The 25,721-nt window shown below is 33.6% G+C and overlaps 2 protein-coding genes across 6 annotated transcripts; one reads left to right on the forward strand and one right to left on the reverse strand.

Annotated features, from left to right (window-relative positions):
* Nucleotides 1–1,311: 1,311 nt before the first annotated feature.
* Nucleotides 1,312–11,974, reverse strand: LOC148611112 (uncharacterized). Of its 5 annotated transcripts, none has more exons than XM_088591269.1 (10): nt 11,820–11,974; nt 11,134–11,266; nt 9,531–9,674; nt 8,012–8,154; nt 6,657–6,779; nt 3,533–3,646; nt 3,089–3,241; nt 2,654–2,862; nt 1,829–1,990; nt 1,312–1,550 (listed from the first exon to the last, which is right to left on the reverse strand). In XM_088591269.1, exons 3-10 carry the CDS (start codon nt 9,656–9,658, stop codon nt 1,368–1,370), a joined length of 1,215 nt encoding a protein of 404 aa, XP_088447395.1. In that variant the 5' UTR covers nt 9,659–9,674; nt 11,134–11,266; nt 11,820–11,974; the 3' UTR covers nt 1,312–1,367. The 5 variants fall into 5 exon arrangements, with proteins under 5 accessions (XP_088447395.1, XP_088447392.1, XP_088447394.1 ...); XM_088591266.1 differs by having other exon boundaries at nt 11,134–11,269; nt 11,816–11,974; XM_088591268.1 differs by having other exon boundaries at nt 11,816–11,973.
* Nucleotides 10,988–21,692, forward strand: LOC148611113 (uncharacterized). Its single transcript, XM_088591265.1, has 11 exons — nt 10,988–11,122; nt 12,419–12,526; nt 13,015–13,126; nt 14,347–14,519; nt 15,160–15,299; nt 15,775–15,975; nt 16,812–16,886; nt 17,564–17,720; nt 18,136–18,198; nt 20,273–20,560; nt 21,134–21,692. Exons 1-11 carry the CDS (start codon nt 11,107–11,109, stop codon nt 21,325–21,327), a joined length of 1,527 nt encoding a protein of 508 aa, XP_088447391.1. The 5' UTR covers nt 10,988–11,106; the 3' UTR covers nt 21,328–21,692.
* Nucleotides 21,693–25,721: the final 4,029 nt, after the last annotated feature.

Here is a 25,721-nt window from a genome sequence, read left to right on the forward strand (position 1 = left end):
CCCTCCTCCTTTTTTAAATCTGGCGTCAGTGGGATAAAAAATATTACACAAATAAACACGCCATTATTGTTACATATGTAAAGCAGAAATAAAGAACCTATTTTACGTTACAAAAATACACAAAGAAAGAATTCCCAGCACTTAACAGCTCCAGACCATTTTAAACCTACAAAAAGTTATGTCCCCACCGTATGTAAAATCAATCCCAATTCTTCCCATGATGGTTGAGAACCACGGTACATCTTAAGTCATACAAGAAGGACACGACCCATGTCATGCCTTAAACTGCTATTAAATATTGTCAGTTTCTATGTAAAGACCCAACGATTTGACAATAATATCATAACTATATCTCTTACGAATTAGCCCATTCAACTGTTAAGCCAACTTACTGGCTAAGTATAGAGCTTTCTTTTTGTCGTACATTTTAGTATTTAGTTTACCATTAATGATGACTGAACTTAGTATTACGAAAGAAATAAAATTTATGCAATGTTATATCTTAGCAAATCATAATCAATATATATTTGTCTTGTCAATAAACTAAATGCAAAACAGAAAGGATTTTTTTGTCGCTGTCTGTAACGTTCACAATTATTTTCGAACGTCAGGCGATGTTTGGAATTCAGAGGTGTGACATAGTGTTACAGTAGTTTGTTTGTATTTATTCAGTCGGTTCGAAACATTTTAAGTCACACGAAAATAATTACACAGCTATCTTTCTAATTGTATACATTATTTATACAAACGCACGGCATTATGTTTCTCGAGTTCTGGTCAAGGTTCTGAGATACATGTATATCTGAAGCCATATACAAATAATTATGTAAGAGTGTATACTACACAGATTATGCACATCCATACAGCTATTAACATACTTTCTTACTTGTGTATTTTGAGATTATAATTTATAATGATGTGACATCATCTTCATGAATACAGGAGGCATGACAGGCACCCAATCAGGACTACTCGGCCATTTTCCCTACATGTACACTAAAAATACCCTCGGATGTAGAAATTTTTTTAAAAATGCCGGAATTGTAGCCATACAAGACTCCAAGTTGTTATACACACAAAGTTGCACTAAAAATTTGGGTTAGATATCACTAGAAACAAAGAACAACAACTCTGTCAAGGACTTTTGTGCGAAGAGAAGAGCTAGGAAAAAAAGTAATGGTGAAATGGTAAAAATTTCAACCTGATCGGTCAGAATTCTGGACAGATTCTTTCGCCAAGTGCTTCCGAGCTTTTTTTTTTGCCTAACTAGAAAGCTGAGGAGTTCCGATTGGACAGACACCCAGACAGAAAAGTAGTAGCTCCAGATTTTTATTGGGTGCCAATAAGACACAATCTAAAGAATATTCCTATTTTTGCATACAATGACTGTTAAGTTCAGACAGAATGTAGTCGGCCATTTTAACATAGTCTTGGTCCGTATTGTAGACATTACCACTAATTCTATTGTATGCTTTGCCATTTATAAATGTAACAACGGGCACAATATTCTGTTTAACAATAATTTCCTCTGAAAGTCTGTCGCCATCATCCTAAAGAAAAAAAAACCACTTTTTTTCAGAATTTGCACAATTAAACAAGAACAAAAAGAAATGTTGAACTGAATCAATTATCTCACAAGCTAAGGACCTTTAGACAAACATGCACATGTATAAATTTTGCTTAAATCCAGCAACTTGGAAACAAAAATATCATATTGGTTTACATAGTAATTTCGTTATCTATTATAATATTCTTCCAGGGGCTTTTTTCCTTAAATTATAAAGTGGAGACGTTGTTGCGGATATAACCTTTAAACATCACAACTTACTTGACTATGAACAGATTTTCCGATTTCACGCGGCAACAAAATCATTTTCATGAAAGGTGCTTCCATTGATTTCGGAATAGGTAGCAATTCTGTGTTCCATTTGGCCGTCATCATTTCAGATGCTTTCGTCAACATTTTGTCAATAAAACAATGTATCGTTTCCTAAAAGTAAAGAAGACGTAATATTCTCGAAAATTATTTTGTGATATGAAAGTTTTATACTACATTGTATGATACTGTATATACCTGACTGCTGATAAGAGATCATGCCATATCGAGCGAAGAGTCATTACATGTAAAAGCTACCCTCCTGTGTCTGAGATTTATATATTTTACACTCGCACAAGTGTTCCGTGCTTAATACCTATCTTGTGAATAAATAATACACACATCTTTAAACGGCTCGACATTTCACCATTTCAGTGGCAACCCAAATGGTTCGTTTTTGTCTATCATCATCAAGGTCTGGTAATGTTTTCTAAGTTCTTCCCGATGTTCCTTTGTACGTGAAAAATATATATTTTTTTAATATTAAAGGTATTAAAGAAATAAAAAGGTTAGACATATGATTACACGAGGAATTCTAACTATGGACATGTAAATAAGTAAACAGAATTTAAGAAGAACTAATGACAAGAAACGGGTGCACTGCTTACATTTTACATAAAAACCATATTTACAAGTATAACCACTGATTTGTTTTCTATTATTGATTTGTACCAAATGTATGGTTGTTGCAGGCGCAGAACCTGGCGAACCGAAAATATAACTAGTGAAAGTCGGTTGTCGCGGGTAACAAAACGGAACGTTTTTAATAACACTTACGTAGCCACCAATATCTTTATAGAACTGGATAGCCTCGGGAACAACGCAATAGGAGCTGTCATCCCGAGTTCCTTGATTTAAGAAGTCATTCTGAAACGTTGTCCAGTGTCCATGACTGGTAACTAGCGGTTTTACCCATTCCTGATGTTTCTTATTAACATATAGTATTGCACAACCACGAGGACAGAATAACCATTTGTGTAGGTTTCCTGTGAAATGTTTTATTTAGAATAGAAAAATTTTAGTACCAAGGGACATAAAGATAAAACTTTGTCTAATCTGTATTAAATTGGAAGCCTTCTATTTTAGCCTATCTTAATTATACCACATTTATACAACCACTTGCTGTTAACCTTTTCAAATCTTTTCAAATTTCAGTTCAATCTGAAATAAGTAAAACTCAAATACATGCATCAAACAATTTGGGGGACTTACCTGTATAAAAATCAGGATTCAGTTCTTTCATGTTTAGCGGAATTTGTCCGGGCGCATGGGCGCCGTCGATAAGGGACAAAACGCCATAGTCCCTGCAGAGTTTTATTAACCTCTCTATAGGCCACATGATGGCTGATTGGCTAGATATATGATCTAAAGATAAACATATATAAAGGCAATATTAATGACACAACAAAGCAAATAAAACAGGAGATGCTATATGCTGTATTATATTCCGCAATCTAGATTCTGATTCACATTTCAACCTTTACTGTTTGATTATATTCTATAAACACTGCAAATTATGCAAGTTCTGTTGAGTATTTTTTTTCCAATGGTACTTAACCGTTGTAGTGTCTCACATATTACACCCTTAAAGACATTAATTGAACGGGATTTTTTTCTTAATTTGGAAACTTACAGATTTAGATGAGAAGGTCTTACCTATTACAGCAATTTTCACGGTTTTATTTTTCCTAAAATAGTCCTTGTACATTCGGACTACGTCATCCTCAGATTTGACAGGGAATTCAATTGTGACAAAGTCAGCACACACTCCTGCAATCATAGAGTAAATGAAGTTATGTCATTTAAGACATACTTAACGTCGCAGTATAATGATATTGAATTATAAATCATTTCTCATTATCATTGGAAGTACATGTTTATACAATACATGTATATGGCCGGAAAATGTAAAATTTATTTGGAGAGCTTTAAAAACAGTCAGATCGCGAGGATTCCCCGAGCTAATATGACTATTTCGAATTGAGTACAAATAAATATATGGATATTAATTTTCGGCAATGTTCATGTATTGATATTATACTGCAACCATATTTTCTAAATAAATCATGCAAAATCTATCTAAAGTATTTTTTTCAGCAATCTTTTGAGCGCGTCGGTAGGCGTTGCTCAAAACTGAAAAGGTAACCAGGCGACGATATTATCCAGTTTGCGATATAATGCAGTTTGCGTTATTCGACACCTTTTATTTGTATACATGTAGTAGAAAGCTTAGTTGCAGAATAAATACTCATTCATGAACAACGTTAACTTTGTATATCTGTCCATACAGCTATAATTATTGACTCAATACGACGATTCTTGGATATACATGTCACCAGTTAGAGATAGAGAGAAGTTGTAAAAAGTGGGTTCCGGGCTTGATTAAGCAATTTGTACCCATGAAAATGCTCGAAATTTAACCCCAAAAAATTAACAAAAAGGGGGTTCAACCCCCGAAATTGCCACACATGGACCCTAAACTGCATATATGAAGTAAATAATTGAATAATCAAAATGCAAACACAAATCTAATAACACAATATTTTCTTATCTAACTATAATACAGAGTATTCCCACCTATCATACCTTTCTATACGACATGAACAAGTTACTGTATTCACCGTCAGAGAAACATAAGTTACATTTTTATACAGATTTGTAGCTTTATGAACAGGATGTGCGTGTACCTTCCACAAATTTGTTAATAAAGAATTCAAAACACCAGTGTGCCTGATTCCTTAATAAAAATCAATAAAAAAACAAACAGCAATGTACAAAAGAATCTCCCAAATTCACTACTTAACACGTTCATCACTTCTTACAGAGTTTCAGAATAACCACCATTTTCTGATGGCTTATACAGTATTACTCTACAAACGGTTTTATATTTTGTGTTCATGGCAGCTCCTGTTCAGAAGAAAGAAAGGCATTAGGTCAAGTTCATTTATTTTGTCTTCAATTTCTACTTGACAGAAAATGTTAATGCACGCCCTTTTCTCAGCAATAATCACATATGACTGAAACATAACTTCAGGACGACACCACTGATTTGTACATGAAGCGATTCACGGAGCGCAGCATGATATGACCGCATCATGTTGACCTTTGTTTACTTGGGGCAAGTGTGAATGCAATTTTAGTTGTAGACACACTTAAGCATAGGAACTTAAGGTTATTAAGGATATCATAACTTGCTTGGACACGATGTAATAGCACAAAATTTGAAATTCAATTAAAGGTGAAAAGTTTTGCCTTAAGGATGCTTATCAAAGACCTTCGATCCCTGTAACTAAAAATTATAAGTGATGTAAATTTGATAGATAAACACAGGCAAAGATTTATATAAAAAGTAAAAAAAAATCAAAAGTGGGTCAAAAATGTGGGTGTAGCCCATTATAACCTGAAAACCATAAGAGATATATAAAATCTGAATGAAAAATGCAGGCAGTTATTTTCATAAAGAATACAATAAACACCTAGAAAAAACTGTGAGCAATGCTAACTAACTTGATACACCCACTCCCCAATTTGACCTCATACTGATTTGGATCAAAATCTGAAATAGGTGGTGTATAATGGAAATATGTAATAAAGATTTAGTAAAAGTTTCAGTAAATTCTATTTAATGTAGAAGGACTGACGGAAAAACGATAAGTCCCTGTGTGTAACGTAAGGAATGACGGACAGTCCTATCACTATATACTCCAACGTTACAAGTGGGGGAATAATAATATATTTCAAAATCGGACCAAAAAAAAATTTAAAAAGATGATTTGTGACGTGGCCCCTTTGACCCATTGTAACTCGAAAACTTAAAGAGATATCTGAAATCTGGTTGTCGAATCGGAATTCGAATCAAAAACAAAAACAGAAATCCCAAACGGACCATAGCTATAAAAGTAAAATATTTTTGCCGTTGTCAAATTTCGTACCCATTTAACACCAAAACGGTTAAACATAGGTCTACCCAGTACAAAAACTTTTAAAACAGAATAATGGAACGCAAAATCGGATCAACTAGAAATATGAATCAATTCCAATGATAACACACACTCTCCCCCTTTTAGCCCCGAAAATATTTTCAAAAGAGGTGGAGCAAAAAATTCCAAAAAGTACATGTATAGGACCAGTCGCCTTGTCCCTGTTATTTGTTGATTTTTTTCTTAAAAAAAGGTCGGATACTTTTACTCAAGTAATCGTAAAAAAACTAGAGTTAACGGATGCCAACGATCAACGTCAACGACGATTACAGGGTGATACTATTCATTCAATTTTCCTTGTGAACAGTAAAATATCTGCTTCTGCTTTCCTAGCTTTTATCTATCAACGCACATACTCCTGATTTTACAACGGCTTTTGTATGGCGTTAAGATGATAAGTCTTCGAAACAGAATTTTGTTACTTCGAAAATTCTGAAATATTCTCCATTTCTTCCGATAAAGAGTGTCCACTTTATAGGACCTCTGATATTCATCGGCTAAAACATGAGCTACTCAGTGGATTGAACTATATTTTTTTTATAGGAATGTGGAGGTTGTTTACCCTATCGGTGCACATGGTGTATGCTCCAAGTCTTTTGCTGAGTCAAAAGTTGCTTATTTACTTCTGATTGTCTGTGTTTTGTTGTGGTTAACGTTAGTCGCTTCCTTGGGCTATGTCTCATTTCGACGTGACTGTGGTAACCCTATATCTTATATCCTAACTGAATTCTTCCAACATCATTCTTATATTCTTGTTCTGCTATGGGTAAAGAGTTTTTTTCTAATATAACGTTCCTTACCTGCAACATAGGAGATTTCAGCCGATCTGTTACAAGTGTTCTTCACAGCATTGTATGTATTGTCAGTGTATAAAATCGTGTCGTCTTGGTTAAATTTGATGGATTTCAGAACTGTGTTGACACCTTCAATATATTTTTACATAAAAAAACAAGAACGGCATGAACCTTTTTATAAGTAATATCCAATAAGCCCTGCAACAATATTATGGAGAAAACTAAATTCACAAGAGGATAATCATAAGTCCTCTTTCCTGAATACAAAATTAAACTAGCCCCGAAAGAAAGGCATGTTTAATTTGACAAAACGGTATTTAAAAATCGTTCAAATACAAAATACGACACAAACATCCAAATATTTTCATGTATACAACGAACGAGTTCCCGTATACACATTACACAATCGATAATGTAGCTACATATATCAAAAATGTTCATTTACCATTGATCGATTAATTATAACTTAATAATTTTAATTATAAAAAAAGTTAATTATAACTACATGTAAATCATCTACATTGCAACAATCTCAGTGAAAATCGTGTAAATCATCTACATTGCAACAATCTTTGTGAAAATCGTGTAAATCATCTACACTGCAACAGTCTCAGTGAAAATCGTTTTCTTCTGCTTCCGATTTTTCTTTTCGGTTACTGACTTTTGACAGTTGATAGCACTAGTCTTTATATCAAACAAAATGTGTCCACCTAACAAGTATTAGCGTCATGTAAAGCTTAAAGTGCTTTGGTGTGTCATATATCTAGTTGGTACAGCAGTGTCGTTCGGAAATCCTTCTTTAAGCAGCAACCACTTGATTTTCTAGGGGATGGGGGGGGGGGGGGGGGCTATGGATTTTTTTTTTTAAATAAATTGTTTCTGGAAAATGTGGAAATAAATAATTTGACTAATTACTGGAGAGAGAAAGAATGCTTCTTTTAAAAAGCAAAACAAAAAATAAATCATGCTGTCTATGTAAAAAGTGCTATACGGTAGTGAGATGACAAAAAATATTGTTTTCAATAGATGATGAAAAAAATTATTTGTTTTTGACTGGCCAAGGAAAAAAAACAAGTTATCTTTGCTCAAGGGAAAAAAAATTGTGTCAGAAAAAAAATACAAAGCCCCTCCCCCTACTCCCAGTGAACCAAATGGTTGTTGTCTTATTTAATTAACACGAATGTTTTTTTATCCGCAAAATGCTCTCACAACTCGGTTTAAAAAAAAAAACATTTTTAATAACAATTCTTAAAGTTTGTGCAAACTACTTTTAAAAGACTGTATGTAGAATATACAAAAGATAAATATTTATTTTACATTCCCATGAAGAATATGTATAATTTATTCAAAAGTACATGTACCTGTAGTTGCATTTTGTACGAAAACTACATCTTCGGGATCGGCGTTGATAAACTCAGCTATACATTCTCTGGCCTGTTTAAGCTTAATATTTTTGTTTAAACGGAACCATAAATCAGGATTGCTGTCAATCTCATCTAATATACTGAAATGGAAAATAAAATACCAAAATATATATATATAAAGATACATGAACTGGCAAAGTCAAGAATTAACATGAAAATGAATACAACTACTATGTTCCGGACTTGGTAGTGGTCTTTTAAAATGCCATGGTGGTTATATTTAAAACCAGGTCCCCCCCCCCCACGCCTCCCCATTTCCCCGCTTTCATCGTGGCCATACGAGTTCCTGTGTAGGTTTGTGTAATATACACAAAAGACAAACTTTGGTAAATTAGTAGTCAAATCAGTTTATCTCCTATATAAAACCTAATGCACCCTAGTTTTTAATTAAATAAAATTTATAGTTGAAAAAAGAAACGGATACGGCGAAATGCAACAAATGCACCAACGAATAACCTCAATACAAAATAGTAAATACAATTTACTTCCTTTATCACCAAAATGTCTTCAACAAGTGAGAACTGTAAGTTAAGGAAGGCCCCGACATACCTAAGCTAAGGAAGGCCCCGACATACCTCAGCTTAGGAAGACCCCGACATACCCAAGATAAGGAAGGCCCCGACATATCTAAGATAAGGAAGGCCCGACACACCTAAGCTATTGAAGGCTCCCAAATACCTAAGATAAGGAAGGCTCCGACATATCTAAGATAAGGATGGCCTCGACATACCAAAGCTAAGGAAGGCCCAACATATCTAAGCTAAGGAAGGCCCGACATACCTAAGGTACGGAAGGCCCCGACAACAAAAATGATAAAATCCACGGTAACAGAACGATGACACTTCTTCAAAATCAAACTAAAAAATCAAATAACGATCAACATCTAACATATTGGACATGCGCATGTCTGTGGTGAAGTTAAACTAGTTTTATTAATACCATAACTATCACTGTTATGTATAAGGTCAAAATAAAGTAAAAGAAAACACACCATAAAATTCACTCAATAATACTGCACTGGATATGGAGTAGTAGCACTAAATACATGTAGGTCGGATTTTATGTAGTGTTAAACTATAAATGACTTCGTTTTTCTTATTGATGCAATTAGTGGTCGAATACAAAGTTTAAAGAATAGACAATAATATAAATATTTGAAAACTGTTAAGGGCAGTTGATAAATACATCGAATCATGTTTGAAAGAATGTGCCTTATTGACTATATTTCAAATAAAAAACAACTGGGTTAGCAATTAAGAACCTGCATGTGATATAAAATAACCATAATGTCCACGTGGCCAACCAGAACAATTTTAACTAGTTACCACAATAAAAAATGGGACTCAAACTAAATACGAATTACACGTAAGTCAACGAGCCATTTGATTTCAAATTATTTTCATGGGTGGTAATCGCAATTTACTTTTTTTCCAATAATTGTCCACTGAAACTATACCTTTTCTGGGATTCTTTGACTCGTTTAGGAACCACTCCATAAGAGCCATGGTTTAAGAATGCGACTTCATCTTTTAATGTGAACTCCTTTTCTCTTATCTCAGTCCCATATCCCGCTGTGTGTTCCATTGCAAAATGCAAATTACTGAAATAACATCAAATGAAGAATTTATATAAAAAAATCCGCTTTGGCAAATCTCCGGTTTTCAACTTGAGTTATATTATACTGAAACCTGAAACGACAGATGTGCCAATTTAAAGAAATGAGTACCACGCAACAATACCATAAAGATATAAAATCAACACCATGTACGCTTGACACACTCAGAATTAGATCTGATAAATTCCAGACTAGGACAAGATGCGGTATGGTTGGACTAGACTGATGGGCTCACTCTCTCCTACTTCTAGCACATGCAAACAACAAAATATATACATAATACACATGGAAAACTTAATTGGTACTATATGTAAGAGTTTCGAGTCAAATGAGAAGGTATACATGTATATTTTGATGGTCCTCAATATATGATTAAGGTGAGTAATTAGTTTTAGTACCTGCTCATCCATATCTTAACCCGGATGGAAAGATACTAACATGCTCCAGATCTCAATTGAACTGCAGTTGAAAACATTATTTTCGATAATTTCTACAGTATTATTATTATTGTTATATTATTATATATAGTATTGTTATTTATCAATTAAGTATTTTATGGCGCGGTATTAGCGCCAAAAAGATAAAGTTCTGCTTAGCCTAAAATATTTATGCCTAACATAAAATTAAGTTATGCCTAGCCGAAAAGTATTTATGCCTAGGCAAAAATAAGGTTATGTCTAGCCAAATCTATTTATGCCTAGCCTAAAATAATTATGCCTATACACTGTTGTATTAATTGACCAATCAGAACGTGATTAAATATCCCATATGATAAAATTTACATTTACTGTAAATTTATAAATTAGATATGAAGTCCATGAAGATCTGAGATGCTGCCTAGCTTCTGTCACACTTTTTTACAAGGCAGATGATTGGCTCAGCAAAATTTGTTGAGTATATGCAAAATTACTTAAGGCTAGGCTAAACTACTTTACACTAGGCATAAATAGTTTTGGCTAGGGATAACCTTGTTTTTGCCTAGACATAAATACTTTAGGCTAGCATAAATAGTTTTGGCAAGGCATAAATTTTTTTTTTATTTTTGAGGCTAATACCGCGCTATATTATTTAGTATACGAAGGTGCCACTGAAAAAGCACAAAAAATGTATTAATTAAGAGAGAAATGTTCCAGATATACACATAATCCTCTGCTTTCACCAAGGATAATAATAGCAACAGATTAACTTTAAGTGCATGTATACAGTTATTAATGCCAACTGTAGGACAACACAGTTCCGATTCTTTATTTTAAATGGTTGCAGGTTTACTATTAATATTAGCAGTTTATAATTTATAGTGTCCCTAAGTTCGCTCCATACCTAAACAGCTGCTGTATAGGCCAGTCGATCAATTTAAAAGTAGCTTCACCTTGTTTACCAGTCTATATCAAGGCCACCCACATAGTCGTCAACCGAAATGGCTGAGAATAAAGGTAAGACTTACCTGTTTATTAAATCTGTGTGCGTCGATGGGCTTATCTTGACCTTCCAATCACTTTGAACTGTCAACAATTCTATCGCTTCGACCGCTTAAATGATGTTTTTCGTGTTCTTTAATTCAGGTGTCCACACACATTCTACTAACGTGTATACCAGTTTATTAATGGAAAACTGACAACTATAAATTAATGTTTTACATGAAATCATGTTTTATTGATGCTAATTATAGCTTCTCTAGAAAGCTCTGAAAAATATCTTGTAGATAGCATTATCAAAATATAAATTTCTAATTTACATTGTTTTATGTGTAACATGTGTAATAAGGTCGATTGTTTACAGCTCGTTTTTCTTTTTCAACACTATGCAAAATACATACTAAAGCTTCCTACTTTATTGGCACGAACTCGTCAACAAAACAATATGGCTTAAAGGCCCAATACAAACTATTGTTTCACATGGAATGAACATTGAGTTTTCAATTACAGTAATATGGCAGAGATCTGTATTACAAAAACATACATATATCTTAAAATAAATCACTCCAGTTTTATACGTGTATATGAGTGTTCCCTATCAAATGAATAACACATCACACGGTTGAAGGGTGTGTGAATTTATATCATCAGCCAAACTACATATTTCTCATGCATGATTTCGATAAAAAAAAAAACGTGTATTGAACTTACTAACAAATTGTCAATCAGGTGCAATCGTTGAGTTACTTTATCTCTGTTTGCCTGGGGATTAGTTCATATTTTTATACGAACGTGCGGTCGTATAAAAATATGAACAAATCAGCCAATATATAAATTCACAAATAAATTCCGTGATTCGACCACAAAAAAGACCTGGTCACGTGGTGTACGTTAGTGAACGTTAAATGAACCGATTTGTCCTGTTACTTTGATAAAACATCATTGATTGTAACAACTTGTTTTGTTATTTTTGTCATTCATATTAATTCTTATTTTCGTCTTTTTTGTCCTGTGTGTGTGTTTTGTTTTGTTGTTTATTTGTTTGTTGTTGTTGCTGCTCTTTTTTGTGGGTGTTATGTGCATATTCATGCATATAAATATTTTGCCAAAATTTCACAATTTAACACGTGTCTGTTTGAAAAGAAAAGTAACCAATAAACACGCCTGACAGTCGTCACTCCTAACCACAACTTGTAAGGCGACGAGAAATTGCGAAGATAACCTAAAGGCGACCCAAAACATGGACATATTGAACTTAGTCGTGCGTAGTATTTATTGATTACTAAGTGTAAGTGCATTTAACTTCTTTTTCAGGAACTTACAAAAATCCAGTAGTTAAACCTCCAAGATTGGATGAAATAAGGCAGATAAATGCAGATCTCCGTCTTAACTCCACTGATGAAGAAATCGAATACTTGCACGGTACGATTTTCTGTTAAGTGCATGGATAATCAGTGATCGAATTTAAGGGGAAACACTTGCTAAATGGGAGTTGAAACTAATTTTTTCCAGTAGAAATTATTTACACATGCCATAATTTGCTAGTGGAATTCTGTATATCATAAAGGTAAAGTCCAGAAATAACAAAAAAAAATAAATAAATAAATTTAGCAAGTGTAAATTTTCAGTACTTGCTAAATTTAGCTAGTGGAAAAAATTATGAAATTTAATCCTTGCCCGGTATATGTATAAATAAAACTTCCAAGATTGTTAAAACCATTGTGAAGATGTGCAATTGAAACACATTAAAGTTCATTGTATTTAGTTATACACGCAAATTTTGTAGCCATGTTATATGATCTTTTGTTTATGTTGGTATCTTTTACTAATCGGGTATCATTTCTTTTAAGCAGATCGACAATGTCAATGTTGCAAATTTCTTATTTAAATTTAAATTTCGAATTTCACAGAACACCTACAGGAAGCACTTGGAGCCTACCAGAGACTAAATGAGATCCCAGAACCTCAACTTCCGGTGAAATATCCCCGCCTTCCGGGTAAAAGGTCTACTGATGATGCTTGGTATGTACTAAAACTCATAGTTTTGCAGAAAGACAATATTTAAGCTTAATTTAACGTACTACATACACTTTGTTACTTTATTATTTTATAAAGATGGTATAACAACACGTACATGTAAGTTACAAAATATGAAACATTGTAGGCCTAGAAACGTTACAGATATGAATATGCACACATGTTACAGTTGTCTTTTTGGAAAGGTGGAAGCCTACCAAAAATTTTTAAAAAAATGGGACAACGATTAAATACATAAAAGAATGGAAACTAAATGAAACTAGATGACGTGTTCGTTGACACTTTGTGTGTCTCTGAAAATTCTTGTAATAATTGAAGACATCATAAATCGGTTAGTCTACGAAATTAAAATAAATCATGATTTTATTATGATTTTGTTACTGTATGACTTATTTATTTGCTTTTATGTCAAAAGATGAAACAGCATGTAGATAATTAGTGGTTAAGCATGTACATATTAAATCTGGTCTCATTGTACTAGATGTAAAACAACTGAGACTGCGCTAACTATAAGAGATTAGTCAAGGGAACCAAGGTTATAGCGCTAATCAAATGAATGTAATCCAGGGACAAAGACCAGACATGTAAAACAGACATGCACAAGAAAGTACACAAAGTAACTAAAATCATACATACAAAGTAACAAAAGCAAATGAGCAACTTGGACTCCACTAAAAACTGGGAGCATAGACCAGGTGTACCGGTAGAGTAAGCGTACTCTGCTTTTCTAGAAACACCCGCCGAGTTGTTCATTAAAAGTCCGGGGTAGACGAAAGAGGTAAGGAAAACTATGACACGTTGAACAAATCAGTTTTCATGGCGCAGATGGACACACCGTAGCGATCCGCGAGTTCATGATGACGACCATAAAACTTTGTAGTGATGACTTCAATCTTGTAGCAACATAACCCTGTTCCAGGAACATATTTGTTAGAAGTCTAGCGCGATACAAAATGTCTGCGTAGTTTCGACAAGCTACATGTATGGCATAACCTATAAGTTGTATACGCAGGTGCTGAAGGGATGTTGCCACAGATGGAAGGAAAGTTGACAATTCTGAATGAATAGTCATCATCGTAAAGTTTGGTCAGTAGTTTTCCTTTACCATCGATTTCTAAGTGTAGGTCAAGATATGAGGCTGACCTCACAGTGTCTGTAGTATTCTCTATCTATTTAAATCATGCATTAGTACTGATGTTTAAAAGGTACTGGGAATGCGAAATCAAGGGTTCTCCGACAGGTAAACTGGCAGGCAAACGTATTGGAATCAAAGACAATGTTGCTGTGGCGGGGGTTCCCATGATGAATGGTTCTAAACTTCTAGAGGGATATACGCCAGAATTTGATGCTACTATTGTCACAAGAATTCTAGATGCAGGTATGCTTTAACAATGTTTTATTATTAGTAGTAGTAGTTTTTTTCCATCAAAACGTCGTCTACAACTCATCCTACATTACTTGCTTGATTTTCATAAAACTTTATATAATATTTGCTGATGTATAGAAAAACAAACACTTTCATCATAAATCGACTGACCAAGGGACAGGAATTGTGCAATAAACTTTGATAATTGCATCCAGCCGCTAGCTACGACATTAACAATATTGAAGATAATGTCACTTTCCAACTATTTTTATTTCATTGAAGAGTCTTCAGGAGGCATTGCTGTGTGGTAATGGCCTTTGGCATAAACATGTCCCAATGCTAGACATTCTAATGAATACTATATGACCATTTTTAAACAAATAGAATATTTCATTTTTCTATGATGACATGGTATTGTAATATTTACATGAAAGTACACGCCAATCAGTAAATATTTTAAAATATTTAAGAAAGACAGGATAAATGAAAAAAATCAATGGTTTCACATGCCACGAAAACACTACACTGTAGTCACTTTGTTTCTATTTTTATTATATAATCATGTATAAAAATAAAATTATAGTCCTATGTAAAACTCATGCATTGGCTGATATACAAAATAAATGTACATTTAGTTATTTATATATCGAAGGAGGGACCATTGCTGGTAAGTCTGTTTGTGAAGATCTGTGCTTCAGTGGAAATAGCTGGACCTCATCAACCGGACCTGTTAGAAACCCTCATGACCCTACAAGGTCGACGGGAGGATCTAGTTCTGGGAGTGCCTCGTTGGTAAGTAATGTTACAAAACTGGGTTTCGACTCTATACACCGGGCGTTTTGTCCGTATATACAAATTGTAGGCGATAATTAAAGTTAAAGAAATGTTTTTTTTTTAAATTTATTTTTCTCTTCTTCTCGATTGCAAATCCTCTTATTCATAATTTGTTTTAGTTGTTTATACATTTTTTTAATATTGTAAATCATAGTTAATATGCTCGTTTTCATATTTTCCCATTTTTGTTAATTTCTACCCCAAAATTAATGGAGTTCAGACAATAATAAATAGAATATTACAATTAATGTAAAATTGTATCCTCCACTGCTTCCAGTCCGTAACTGGACCGCAAAATCGAACTACCTTCCATTGAGCAAACGTAGACTTCGAACGAATACATTGGTTGGTTGCAGAAACAAAAAAAATAAAGTAAAATGAATGCATACAAACAATTCAACGGAAACAACTTGACTTCTTTTGTACATTGTAGTTAGCTAGAAACAAAATTGATTTGGCCATTGGGGGAGACCAAGGTGGATCCATAAGAATCCCATCATGTTGGTGTGGAATTGTCGGTCTGAAGCCAACATTTGGACTGGTACCGTATACTGGTATCAGTAGTATAGAGAGTACTTTAGACCACACTGGACCTATGGCAAGAACTGTTACAGACTGTGCCTTGTTACTCGAGGTTGGTAGAAAACAATGTAATCATTACAATTAGTGTTAAAAAAGTCCTGAGGCTTTGGTGTTGCTTACAATAAGAGCAAAGTGACAGTCATCTTTTTGTCTCTAAGTTTAAAGTTTATATTTTTGTTTTCATGCTAAATGTTGTTGATAGTATAAACGTTAACAGTTCTATCTAAAAACAATTTTCATTTAGTTCTACCTATCGAAAATTTCGTATTATTGGCTTAATCCCAAATACGTTTTGTTTGGTCTTTCAGTAGGTCTCATAAAAACATTGAAAAACTGTATTCAGAAATAAAATTGGATATGAAAGTTGCCCACTGAAGGTATTAACACGTAAAATTTGTTTTACTAAGTTTTACTAAGAAAAGTGTCCGAAAATTTTATTACCGGCCAGAAATTTTACACTACAACCAGACAAAAAATATTTCACCATATTTAGCAGATCCAAAGACGTGAACACAGGAAGAGTTATTTTTAGGACGTTATAAATACATTTGAGCAGTTTCATTGTCTCGAGATATGATGAATCGCCCCCTACCTGGTTTTTAGACGGAACAATACTTAATTTTGTATTTTGATCGTTTTATTTTTATGTATCAATATAATATGACTTTGTTATAGTTCCCAGTTAAACTAAAACTGAATGTGGAGCATATAATACTGTTGAGAAATAGAATCAAGCTCCTACAACAACTTATCATTCTTCATAGTAATAAAACTAATATTATACCACATCCTTAAATGAAATCAAAACATTAGCTATCTATGGAAATATTAACAAAAACACAAGTGCAAGCTAGTAACATTGATAAAATATATATATAATTCTTGCAGGTCATAGCTGGTTATGATGAAGGTAGAGATCCCCGACAGTATCCGAATGTCAAGATTCCAGAGTATTCTAAAGAGGTTGTATACAAGTATTTTGTTACATGTATAAAAAAAAACCTTTTGAAGTGTCACAGTATAAATCATTTAATAAAGCTTAAAGGTAAAAACAAAATTACCGAATACTTATTCGTTTCATAATCAAGTCAAGTCCAAAACAAATCTGTCAAAATAGATATTACACCACTGGAGCAGCTGGTACCGCAATGGTACTGACCTGATACATGCATTCCAAACGAAATGGTGAGTTAAATCTAGGTTTTACAGCGCGATAAACCTTCCCCTTCCATTGGGGAGTGACCATACCAGTGTTAATTAAAAAAGCATTTGCATGCTATTTTCATAATCGGTAAATCAGCGGTCACATCAGCATTTATATCTAAAATGCATGGAACTCATGAGAGAAATTTTAAGACAAAAAGTCAATGGTATAAATGTGTTGTTGTAAACTACTTCAACTAAATGTTATGATGATTTCTTAACTTGATTCCGATGTATGTGCATTTATGAATTTTGCACACACAAAAAATCGGTATTCACAATCTTCTGTAGAATGTTAAAAGTTGCATTATTTTTGTTCTTTTAAAAGTTTTTACTTGTTAACTGAATGTAACGATGAAGATTTGAGGTAATATAAAGCAAAGAAAACCCAAGCAGTTTTATTCATTTTTTCTCTCTTTCTTTGTATTATGTTTAAGGTTGATAATGAAATTAAAGGAATGAAGATTGGTCTTGTAAAAGAAGGATTTGAAGGCATTGATGGTGATGTTGTTACGATAGTGAGGGAAGCAGCGTCTTGGTTTAAATCTGTTGGCGTTGATGTGGAAGAAACTTCAATTCCCTTGCATAGTGATAGTAAGAATATATTATCAACATGAAAAGACGCTAATGTAGAGAAAAGATAAAGTTGATAAAAAATTACATGCTCCCAGTTTTAGTGGAGTTGGAGTTGCTCATTCACTTTTTTACTTTATATTGGAAAAAAATAAATATGTTTAATATTTTGGTACTTGTGATAGGCATGTTTGCACTTAATTAAAATCACAATTGTTAGGAATCAAAACAAGTTGCAATTTTTCCTGTGTAAAGAAATATTTTAAATACACATGAAACCATGATAATTGCTCGTTCCAATATCTCAGCGTTGTACATGAGACATGTTAGCTGTTATCCTCATTACATTGAATGTTCATCATATTTTGAGTTGAGAGCTTTGTATAATTTTTGTCTATTATCGCTTTGTTTATTGGATTTGTTGTTTATTTTTTAGGTGTAGCAATATGGACGCCTGTTGCGTTTGAGGGCACTTACAAATGCATGATTCAAGGCAATGGTAATTAAGTTTGAAATCGCTTGTTTATTTTTCTTTTTTTTTCAGTGATTTATAGGACATTTTATATTTAACTATTATATTGAACCCCATTTTGTCTACAATTTTATTAACTTTTTTTCTAAGCAGTCAAACTTATTTTTTTTCGATTGAACTCTTTATTCAACAAGCAGACCAGTCAATCAATCAATCGCTTTAATGTGTGCAGTTGGGAGTTCTCTCAACTAATAATAATGTAAAATTGAGTCAGTTTTGTGATTTGAAATAATTTGTTTGCATACTAGCAATAGAGTTGGCTTTACTGCTATAATTCTATGATTCAGATTTGTTGAATGTAGTGTAAACATTCATATGCCACTTGTCACCGAAATATGACAAATATTTGCTACATTTCTAGATTTTATACTTGTACTTGTATTCAAGGCACTCAAACGGACGATATTTCTTACTTCCATTGGTTCCTTTGATTCAAATGACGTCCCACACCAAAGAAGTCACTTTACTCAATGTCTAATCAATACCACTGGTGTCATTGATTCAAGTGACATCCCATTCCATAGCAATCACCTAACTCAATGTCTAATCAATACCATTGGTGTCATTGATTCAAGTGACATCCCATACCAAAGAAGTCACCTAACTGAATGTTTAACTAGTTCCAGTTCTTGTTATTTGTTAAATAAATATCCGCAATTACTGATGCTGTTTAAATGATAATGCAAGTAACAAGAATGGCATCTCGGATTCGGTATATAATTCTTTGGAAAATCGCTTGTTCAATTAAACAGATAGAAATCACTTTACAATTAGAATAGAAGTTGTTTTAGTTTTTTTTATTTCTTTTAAGATTATACATGTAAATAAACCAATATTACTTCACAAAATTTGAAATAGTTCGCCTACTGTGACATGGAAAATTAACTGGGTGTATTGAAATATATTATTTATGAATAAATTACTAAACTTTTTTAAATTACAAATATTAAACCCCATTATTGTGTGAAAACATTACAACTGCACAATAGTTAATGGATAAGTACATGTATGGTCAAATTCACTTTTCATTTGTATGAAGCGTATAAATATTTGTTAAGTACTCAACTATGCGTTATCATTTTAGCACCTTTTACACAACAAAGTATAGTTTTTTTTGTTGTTTTTTTTTCTCTCGATGATTTGAACAATAAAGTACGTGCGAATTTCTATATTCGATAAAAAGTTCAATTGAAGTAAGGCCACACGGGAGTTATTGATAGTTGTTCGACAAAGAAATAAGAGTGTCAACCAAATTACTGAACACTAATCCGATCCGTAATCCATTGGGGTCCAAAATAAATTTGACAAAATAGATATTACATCACCGGAGTGCAAACAAATACATTGTTTCTTAAGCTTTGTCCGAAGGGACGGTTACGTGTTTGTCATGCAACAAGGAAAGGCATTCAAGTGCCACATGATCACTGACCAGAACGCATTTTTTGACATGGTCCATACTGTTCCGTACCATCGATCAGATGGATATTACAGCAGATCGAGTAATTCCCAGGGTTTATGCATAGATGATTTGTATTGGATACGTGGCAATAGTATATAAACTTTTTTGTTTTTGAATTCTGGTCAGTCTTTGTGCATGCCAATGTAATATTCCGCCAAAAAAGTCTTTGGGTCTGGCCGAAGTCCTATCTCGCAAAAGAATATTTCACACGTGTTAACAATTAAGACAAAAGGATATATTACTACTGCGCTTAAAACGGTATAGGTACATTTATCAGAAATAACCAGAAAAAAATACTACTGAAAATAGAACAGACACGTTATCGGCTAAAGAAACCACCAACTGCACATCAGTTATGTCTAAAAGATATGCACATGCAGGCTTATATAGGCTTAGAGAGAATACTCGCGAATGTGCCTGGTCTTAATCTGATCTTATGTTTAAGGCTGTAGGTAGTTGAAAAAGTTTAAAGCCTGTGTCTTCGTACCTCTTCAAAAAAGAGTAAGATTCGTTTATAAAACTTGAAGTACATTCTTTATATTTATAACATTCATATATTTATTTACAATTATTTACCTGAAGGGTGTGGTGTCAACTGGAAAGGTCATTACCCGACCTCTATGTTGGATACTACGTCCAAAGCGTTGACAGCGAGACCTTACGACATGTCATTTCCCACGAAAATAGGAGTCGTCATCGCAGAATATATAAACAGACATTATCAGAACAAATTTTATGGAAAAGCCCAAAATCTGACTCAAAGCTTAACCCGCGCATATGACGACGCACTCGAAAAGTACGATGTTCTGATAATGCCAACATTACCCTCAAAGGCGTTCCCATTGCCTACGGAGAAAGATAGTATTGCCAGTAAGTGTTAACAAAACATGTTCTAAGTCGTACCTCGCTTACTGTAATTTTCTGTCATTATTCAGAGGTTGGCTGATTGTTTATGGCTGTCTATGATTTAACTTTCCTTTTGGTAGATTATTTTGTCGATAAAGATATGATTTCAGTGCTTCTGTTGAGAGGTTACTCTTTGAAACACGTGTACAGCTTATAGAAATCAACAACATTTTCATGTATATCAGAATGGTGTTTTCGTGATTAGTTTCGAATTACCTTAAGACGTGCGATTACGGGAGTAACTATCTGTATTATTACTACAAACTGGTCGTTTTTTTATAAGATTCATACAACAATAATTCTAATAAAATGTGAACTTCCTTTTCAAATTAAATGCTATAATACCTCTCAACATGTTAGTTTACCTCCATATTATACAGTTAATTCAATTCGAAATTTGATTTTGCGGGGTATTTTTATGAGTTTTATTTGTATACAAAAATAAGTGTATTTTTTATTATACAAACCATTGGGAAGATATTTTTATAACAAAACTTATGGATATTTATTGTATTTTTCTAATGCTTATTCTTCCAGAACGAATTAAGTTAACGTTTGATATGCTGAAGAACACAGCTGCATTCGATTCCACTGGACATCCGGCTTTGACCATAAATGCTGGATATTCCGAAAAACTTCCTGTTGGAATGATGATTATTGGGAAGAAGTTCGATGAAGCAACGGTGTTAAGAGTTGCCAGAGCATTTGAGAAAATTAGAGATGCAAAATAGTTGACGTAAATCCGCCTCTACATTTTATATTGTACAATCACAGTATTGAAAGACATAAATGTAGATTTGGAGAATGTAAAAATTGTAATATATCCTGAGCTGTTGGACGACATTTGTCTATGTTGTAATTTTTGTACAAAATGAACATTTCTAGTAATACAGATTTTTAATTTAGAAAGGTACATTTACTCTGTGTGTGTTAGAATTATATACTATTGATGTTTAAAATTCAGAGACTGCCGCCCAACCATACATGATTTTTACTATTTATTGAGTTTAAATTGCTTTAATATATGCATAATGCATACTAAATATATTTAGTCTTTCTTTCTTTCTTTGTATTCTTTAAATACAGATGTGATTGATGTAGTGTTTTTTTATTATTATACTCAGAGTATAATTTACATGATACATTTTGAATTAGCGCGTGCCTTTTTACCTAGAAGTTTATGCTAAAACACGGATTCGTAAGACACATCACGGATGCATCGCTTGATGTCATTTATATAATGACTAACTCCAGATTGTATATTTCATTAGTGGAGTCCGAGTTGCTCATTTGCCTTTGTTACTTTGTATGTATGATTTTAGTTACTTTATGTTCTTTGTTGTGTATATCTGTTTTCCATGTCTGGTCTTTGTCCCTGGATTACATTCTTTTGATTTCCGCTAGAATCTTGGTTCCCTTGATTACTCTTTAGCTATGCTGATTTGCTTGTCACATCAATGAAAAAAGACTTACATGCAACTATTCTCTGTGTGGCAGACAATGAGAAATATACACGAATGTTATCCGATACGAAAGGTATAAACTAAATGTATTTGTATTGTGAACAAGTGGGATCCGAACATTTTTTATGTTACTTAAAACTGACTCAAACCAGACGTATAAAAGAAGTCGACAAAAGCATCATTGGACAGAATGGGTATCTCATATCATAATCAACAGTAAAGTTGAATTTGAGTACAGGAAATACCATTTTTAATCTAATTGAATAGCAGTTTCACAGTGATATTTCTAGTTAACCATTCTCAGATCATTTGTGTGATCAAACATGCTGAATGAAGAAGGAGTAACGGAAACCCTTTCGGTCCATCTGATGTAAAGACACTAATAGGAACCCAACCATAATCCTGTGCGGTGTTATCAAAATAGCAGGCGCGCACTGATTTAACCTGAATATCATTTTACGAAAGAGTTATAAGAACTTTTTAAGGGAGTATAGAAATGGGTTCCCCTTGCCATCAATCTGGGGAAGTAGATGGCTATGGTATACCAAATCGTTTTAGATCAAAATATCAGATGCACAATGGCATCAGTGTATTATAAACATGCTTATTTCCTGAAGACTTATTAATATACAGCAAGGGATTAGGAAGAGTTGTGGTTACCCTTACTATCCACCTGATTTAATGACAAATATTAAAACAGGTGGCGGTCATACACCAAAAGCCAAGCAACGAACACTACGATTTTCTATTATGGACAAAACTCATACCACAAAGCAAGCTGTAATAGGACACAAGATACACAAAGTGAAACCGTTAATAAAAGACGGAAACTGACCTAATCTACAGGTAAAACTTTAAACGATTAACAATGGACATTAAAAAAAACAACGACAACCACTGGATTACAGGTTCCATTCCTAGCTTCGGACAGGCGCTTAAAGTATGTGGCGGAGTTAAACATGTTTGTGAGCACTCAACCCATACCCAACCTGGGACAACATTTGACCAAAGCCAATATTGTAATAATAAAAACCCTAACTTCAAACAAATAAGAATGTAATTTTCATTATAAAGATACATTGTTTTAACAAATGGAATTAATGGACTACAATACAGTGGTAGAATTGAAATGCCGCTACTGTAGAAAATTACGGACTGTAATTGATCGCCTTCACTTAGAAAACCTACTTGTTAAGTCTTTGTTTTCAGAAAGGAGATAACCATTTGACTCGGTCAGCAACGTCATCTAAATTAACACCCTGCAACAAAAAGGTAAATTCAGACTACATAATAGCGATAATGATTTGCATTTATGTACTGTATTTGATTAAAACATTAAATATGTTACACTAAGATTATGATTACAAACACCCGTTATTTTCATTTTAGTGCAATTCATCAATTACTTTAAGCTGTTTAGACAACCAACAAATTATCAAATCTACACGTCTGAAATAAAACTGAGATTAATGTTAGTCTTACATGTAATTATGTAGCTATCTGCAATAATATGACAAACGGGTGCCCAATCTGATATTACCTTTACATTATTATTATTCCTTAAAGAGTTATAATTATCTATTGGTGAAAATGAAAGCCATGTGAGCTATTGTTATCACTTGGAGACTGTCTTCTCGTTAACAATTTTTCAAACTCTTCTCCTCTGACACACTCTTGACCAATTGAAACTAAACTTGGTGTGAATGTTCCTTTGGGTATCCTGCATAGAACTGATGTGGGAAGTGTTGATCCGTCGGAAACCGTAACCGCCGCTACTAAAATAGAACAGTAGTTTTTCGCATATATCTCCATAACCGTTAGGTTTAGCCAAATTCTGACTAGATAAAAGTGTTCAACATGATGAGATCTATCTGTGGTCAAATTTTAATATTCAAATATTAAGACATGTTGGGGTTATTGCCCTTTTTCGACATTTTTTTTTTTGCCTTTTTTAATGTTATTTTTTTCAAAACTTTTCTCCTCTGACACACTACTTGACCAATTGAAACCAAACATTGTATGAATGTTCCTTTGGGTATCCTGCATAGAATCGATGTGGGGATTTTTGATGCATTGAAAAACATGGCCATCGTTACTGAAAAGAGAACATATGTTTCAGACATTAGTTGTTCGCATATATCTCAAAAACCGTAAGGTTTAGCCAAACTCTTTCCATTGCTAAAATGATCCTTATTTTAAAGTCTTCTGGGATCAAAGTTTTCACGCCAATCCTTGTAAGAGTTATTGCCCTTGAAAGATGAAAATTGACTTTTTTACAATTTTCTGTCAATATCTTGAAAACTATAATAGACAGAAAGAAACTCAATTTCTGAAATGATCATTATGATCAGTCCTACCAAGGTCGTCTGCGTCAAAATTGTTGGACAATTTCTGGTTAAATTTATTGCCCTTGATAGACAAACTTTAACCAGGTGAGCTATTCAGGCTTCTAGGAGCCTCTTGTTTCCTCTTTTTTATGTCTACAAACTTCGTTTATCCGGCGAATGGTATTTTTCAAATTCTTCTTAAATCATAGAGAACACGCAAAATTATTTTTGTCAAAGGAAGCTGCATAATTTTGTACTGACATGATTCCAAAAAATAAAACCTTTAGTCACTGTCTTAAATGTTCAAAGTTTATAATTAGTAGAGTTCACATGGCCCTGAATTCATATCTTTTTAGTTTTCATTCTTCATGCAGACTAAAATACCCACAATATAATTAACTGTAAGAGTTATTCTGTTTTCTAGTGAAGACATTGAATTATGTGCTATTCTGGTATTGAACATTACTGATTATATTTACGGTTGTTAGCGTTGGAAAATGTAAAAAAAATCAGTTGGTGAAACATGCCTCAAAGAACCACTATTTTGAAAGTTATATTTGACTATTTGCAACATCAGAATAAAAAAAGATCAGATTTTCATATTATTTTGGTAAATTGAGTTATAATTTCCTTGTCCGAAACTACGCAGACTTTTTATATCGCGCAAGATTTCTAACAAGTAGGCTTCGGAAACAGGGTTATGTTTCTATAAAAATTCAACTAATACACTCGCAGCTTATCAATCCACAACACCCACCAGCTTGGAAGACCACCAGAAATTCCCATGGGAGGGTCTGCGTCGACCGGCCACGAACATGTAGCATCGTCTGGAGTCTCCGTGGTAAACAACGTTCCTGACCCAGTACCAAAGGCAATCAGAAAGTCAGAGAACCACTGCTGATGGAAAAATTAGGCCCATAGCGAGCCAGATGTCAACACAATCTGATCCAAATAGGGATATTACGGGTACGTTTCAATACACTGTGATTTCATTAGATTTTGGGGTATGCATAATACTAAGGTCAATGGGCCGGGATGTGATGTATGTAAGTCGGACACCAGATTTCACAACGATCGTGTTTGATCACATGGGTGCTCATATTCCAACAAAAATCAAAGAAAATATATGGGCGGGCGAATACATAGACCTTTATATTTCATTAAAATCTACAAAAGATTTGACCGGAGACCCTCATCTTAATGGGATTATTACAATAAATCGGGGTTAACTCATAATTGTCCAACAAAAGCAAACCCCTTTGACAAACATACATGTACGAACCTTGGAATTCATGACATTCATGAGGGTCATGTCAAAAAATGACCTAACAAGGA

The sequence above is a fragment of the Perna viridis genome, chromosome 7 (genome assembly GCF_037379345.1).
Source record: "Perna viridis isolate PV_CMFRI_1.1 ecotype Kerala chromosome 7, ASM3737934v1, whole genome shotgun sequence".
NCBI lineage: Eukaryota > Metazoa > Mollusca > Bivalvia > Mytilida > Mytilidae > Perna > Perna viridis.

Coding starts and splice junctions, on each gene's coding strand:
- LOC148611112 (XM_088591269.1), bottom strand. CDS start 9,658: ATGGAACACACAGCGGGATATGGGACTGAGATAAGAGAAAAGGAGTTC. Junction 3,242..3,532: donor CGTGAAAATTGCTGTAATAG/GTAAGACCTTCT, acceptor GTTTATCTTTAG/ATCATATATCTAGCCAATCA. Junction 1,551..1,828: donor GAAAATCTGTTCATAGTCAA/GTAAGTTGTGAT, acceptor TTTTTTCTTTAG/GATGATGGCGACAGACTTTC.
- LOC148611113 (XM_088591265.1), top strand. Junction 15,300..15,774: donor GTTCTGGGAGTGCCTCGTTG/GTAAGTAATGTT, acceptor TGTACATTGTAG/TTAGCTAGAAACAAAATTGA. Junction 15,976..16,811: donor ACTGTGCCTTGTTACTCGAG/GTTGGTAGAAAA, acceptor TAATTCTTGCAG/GTCATAGCTGGTTATGATGA.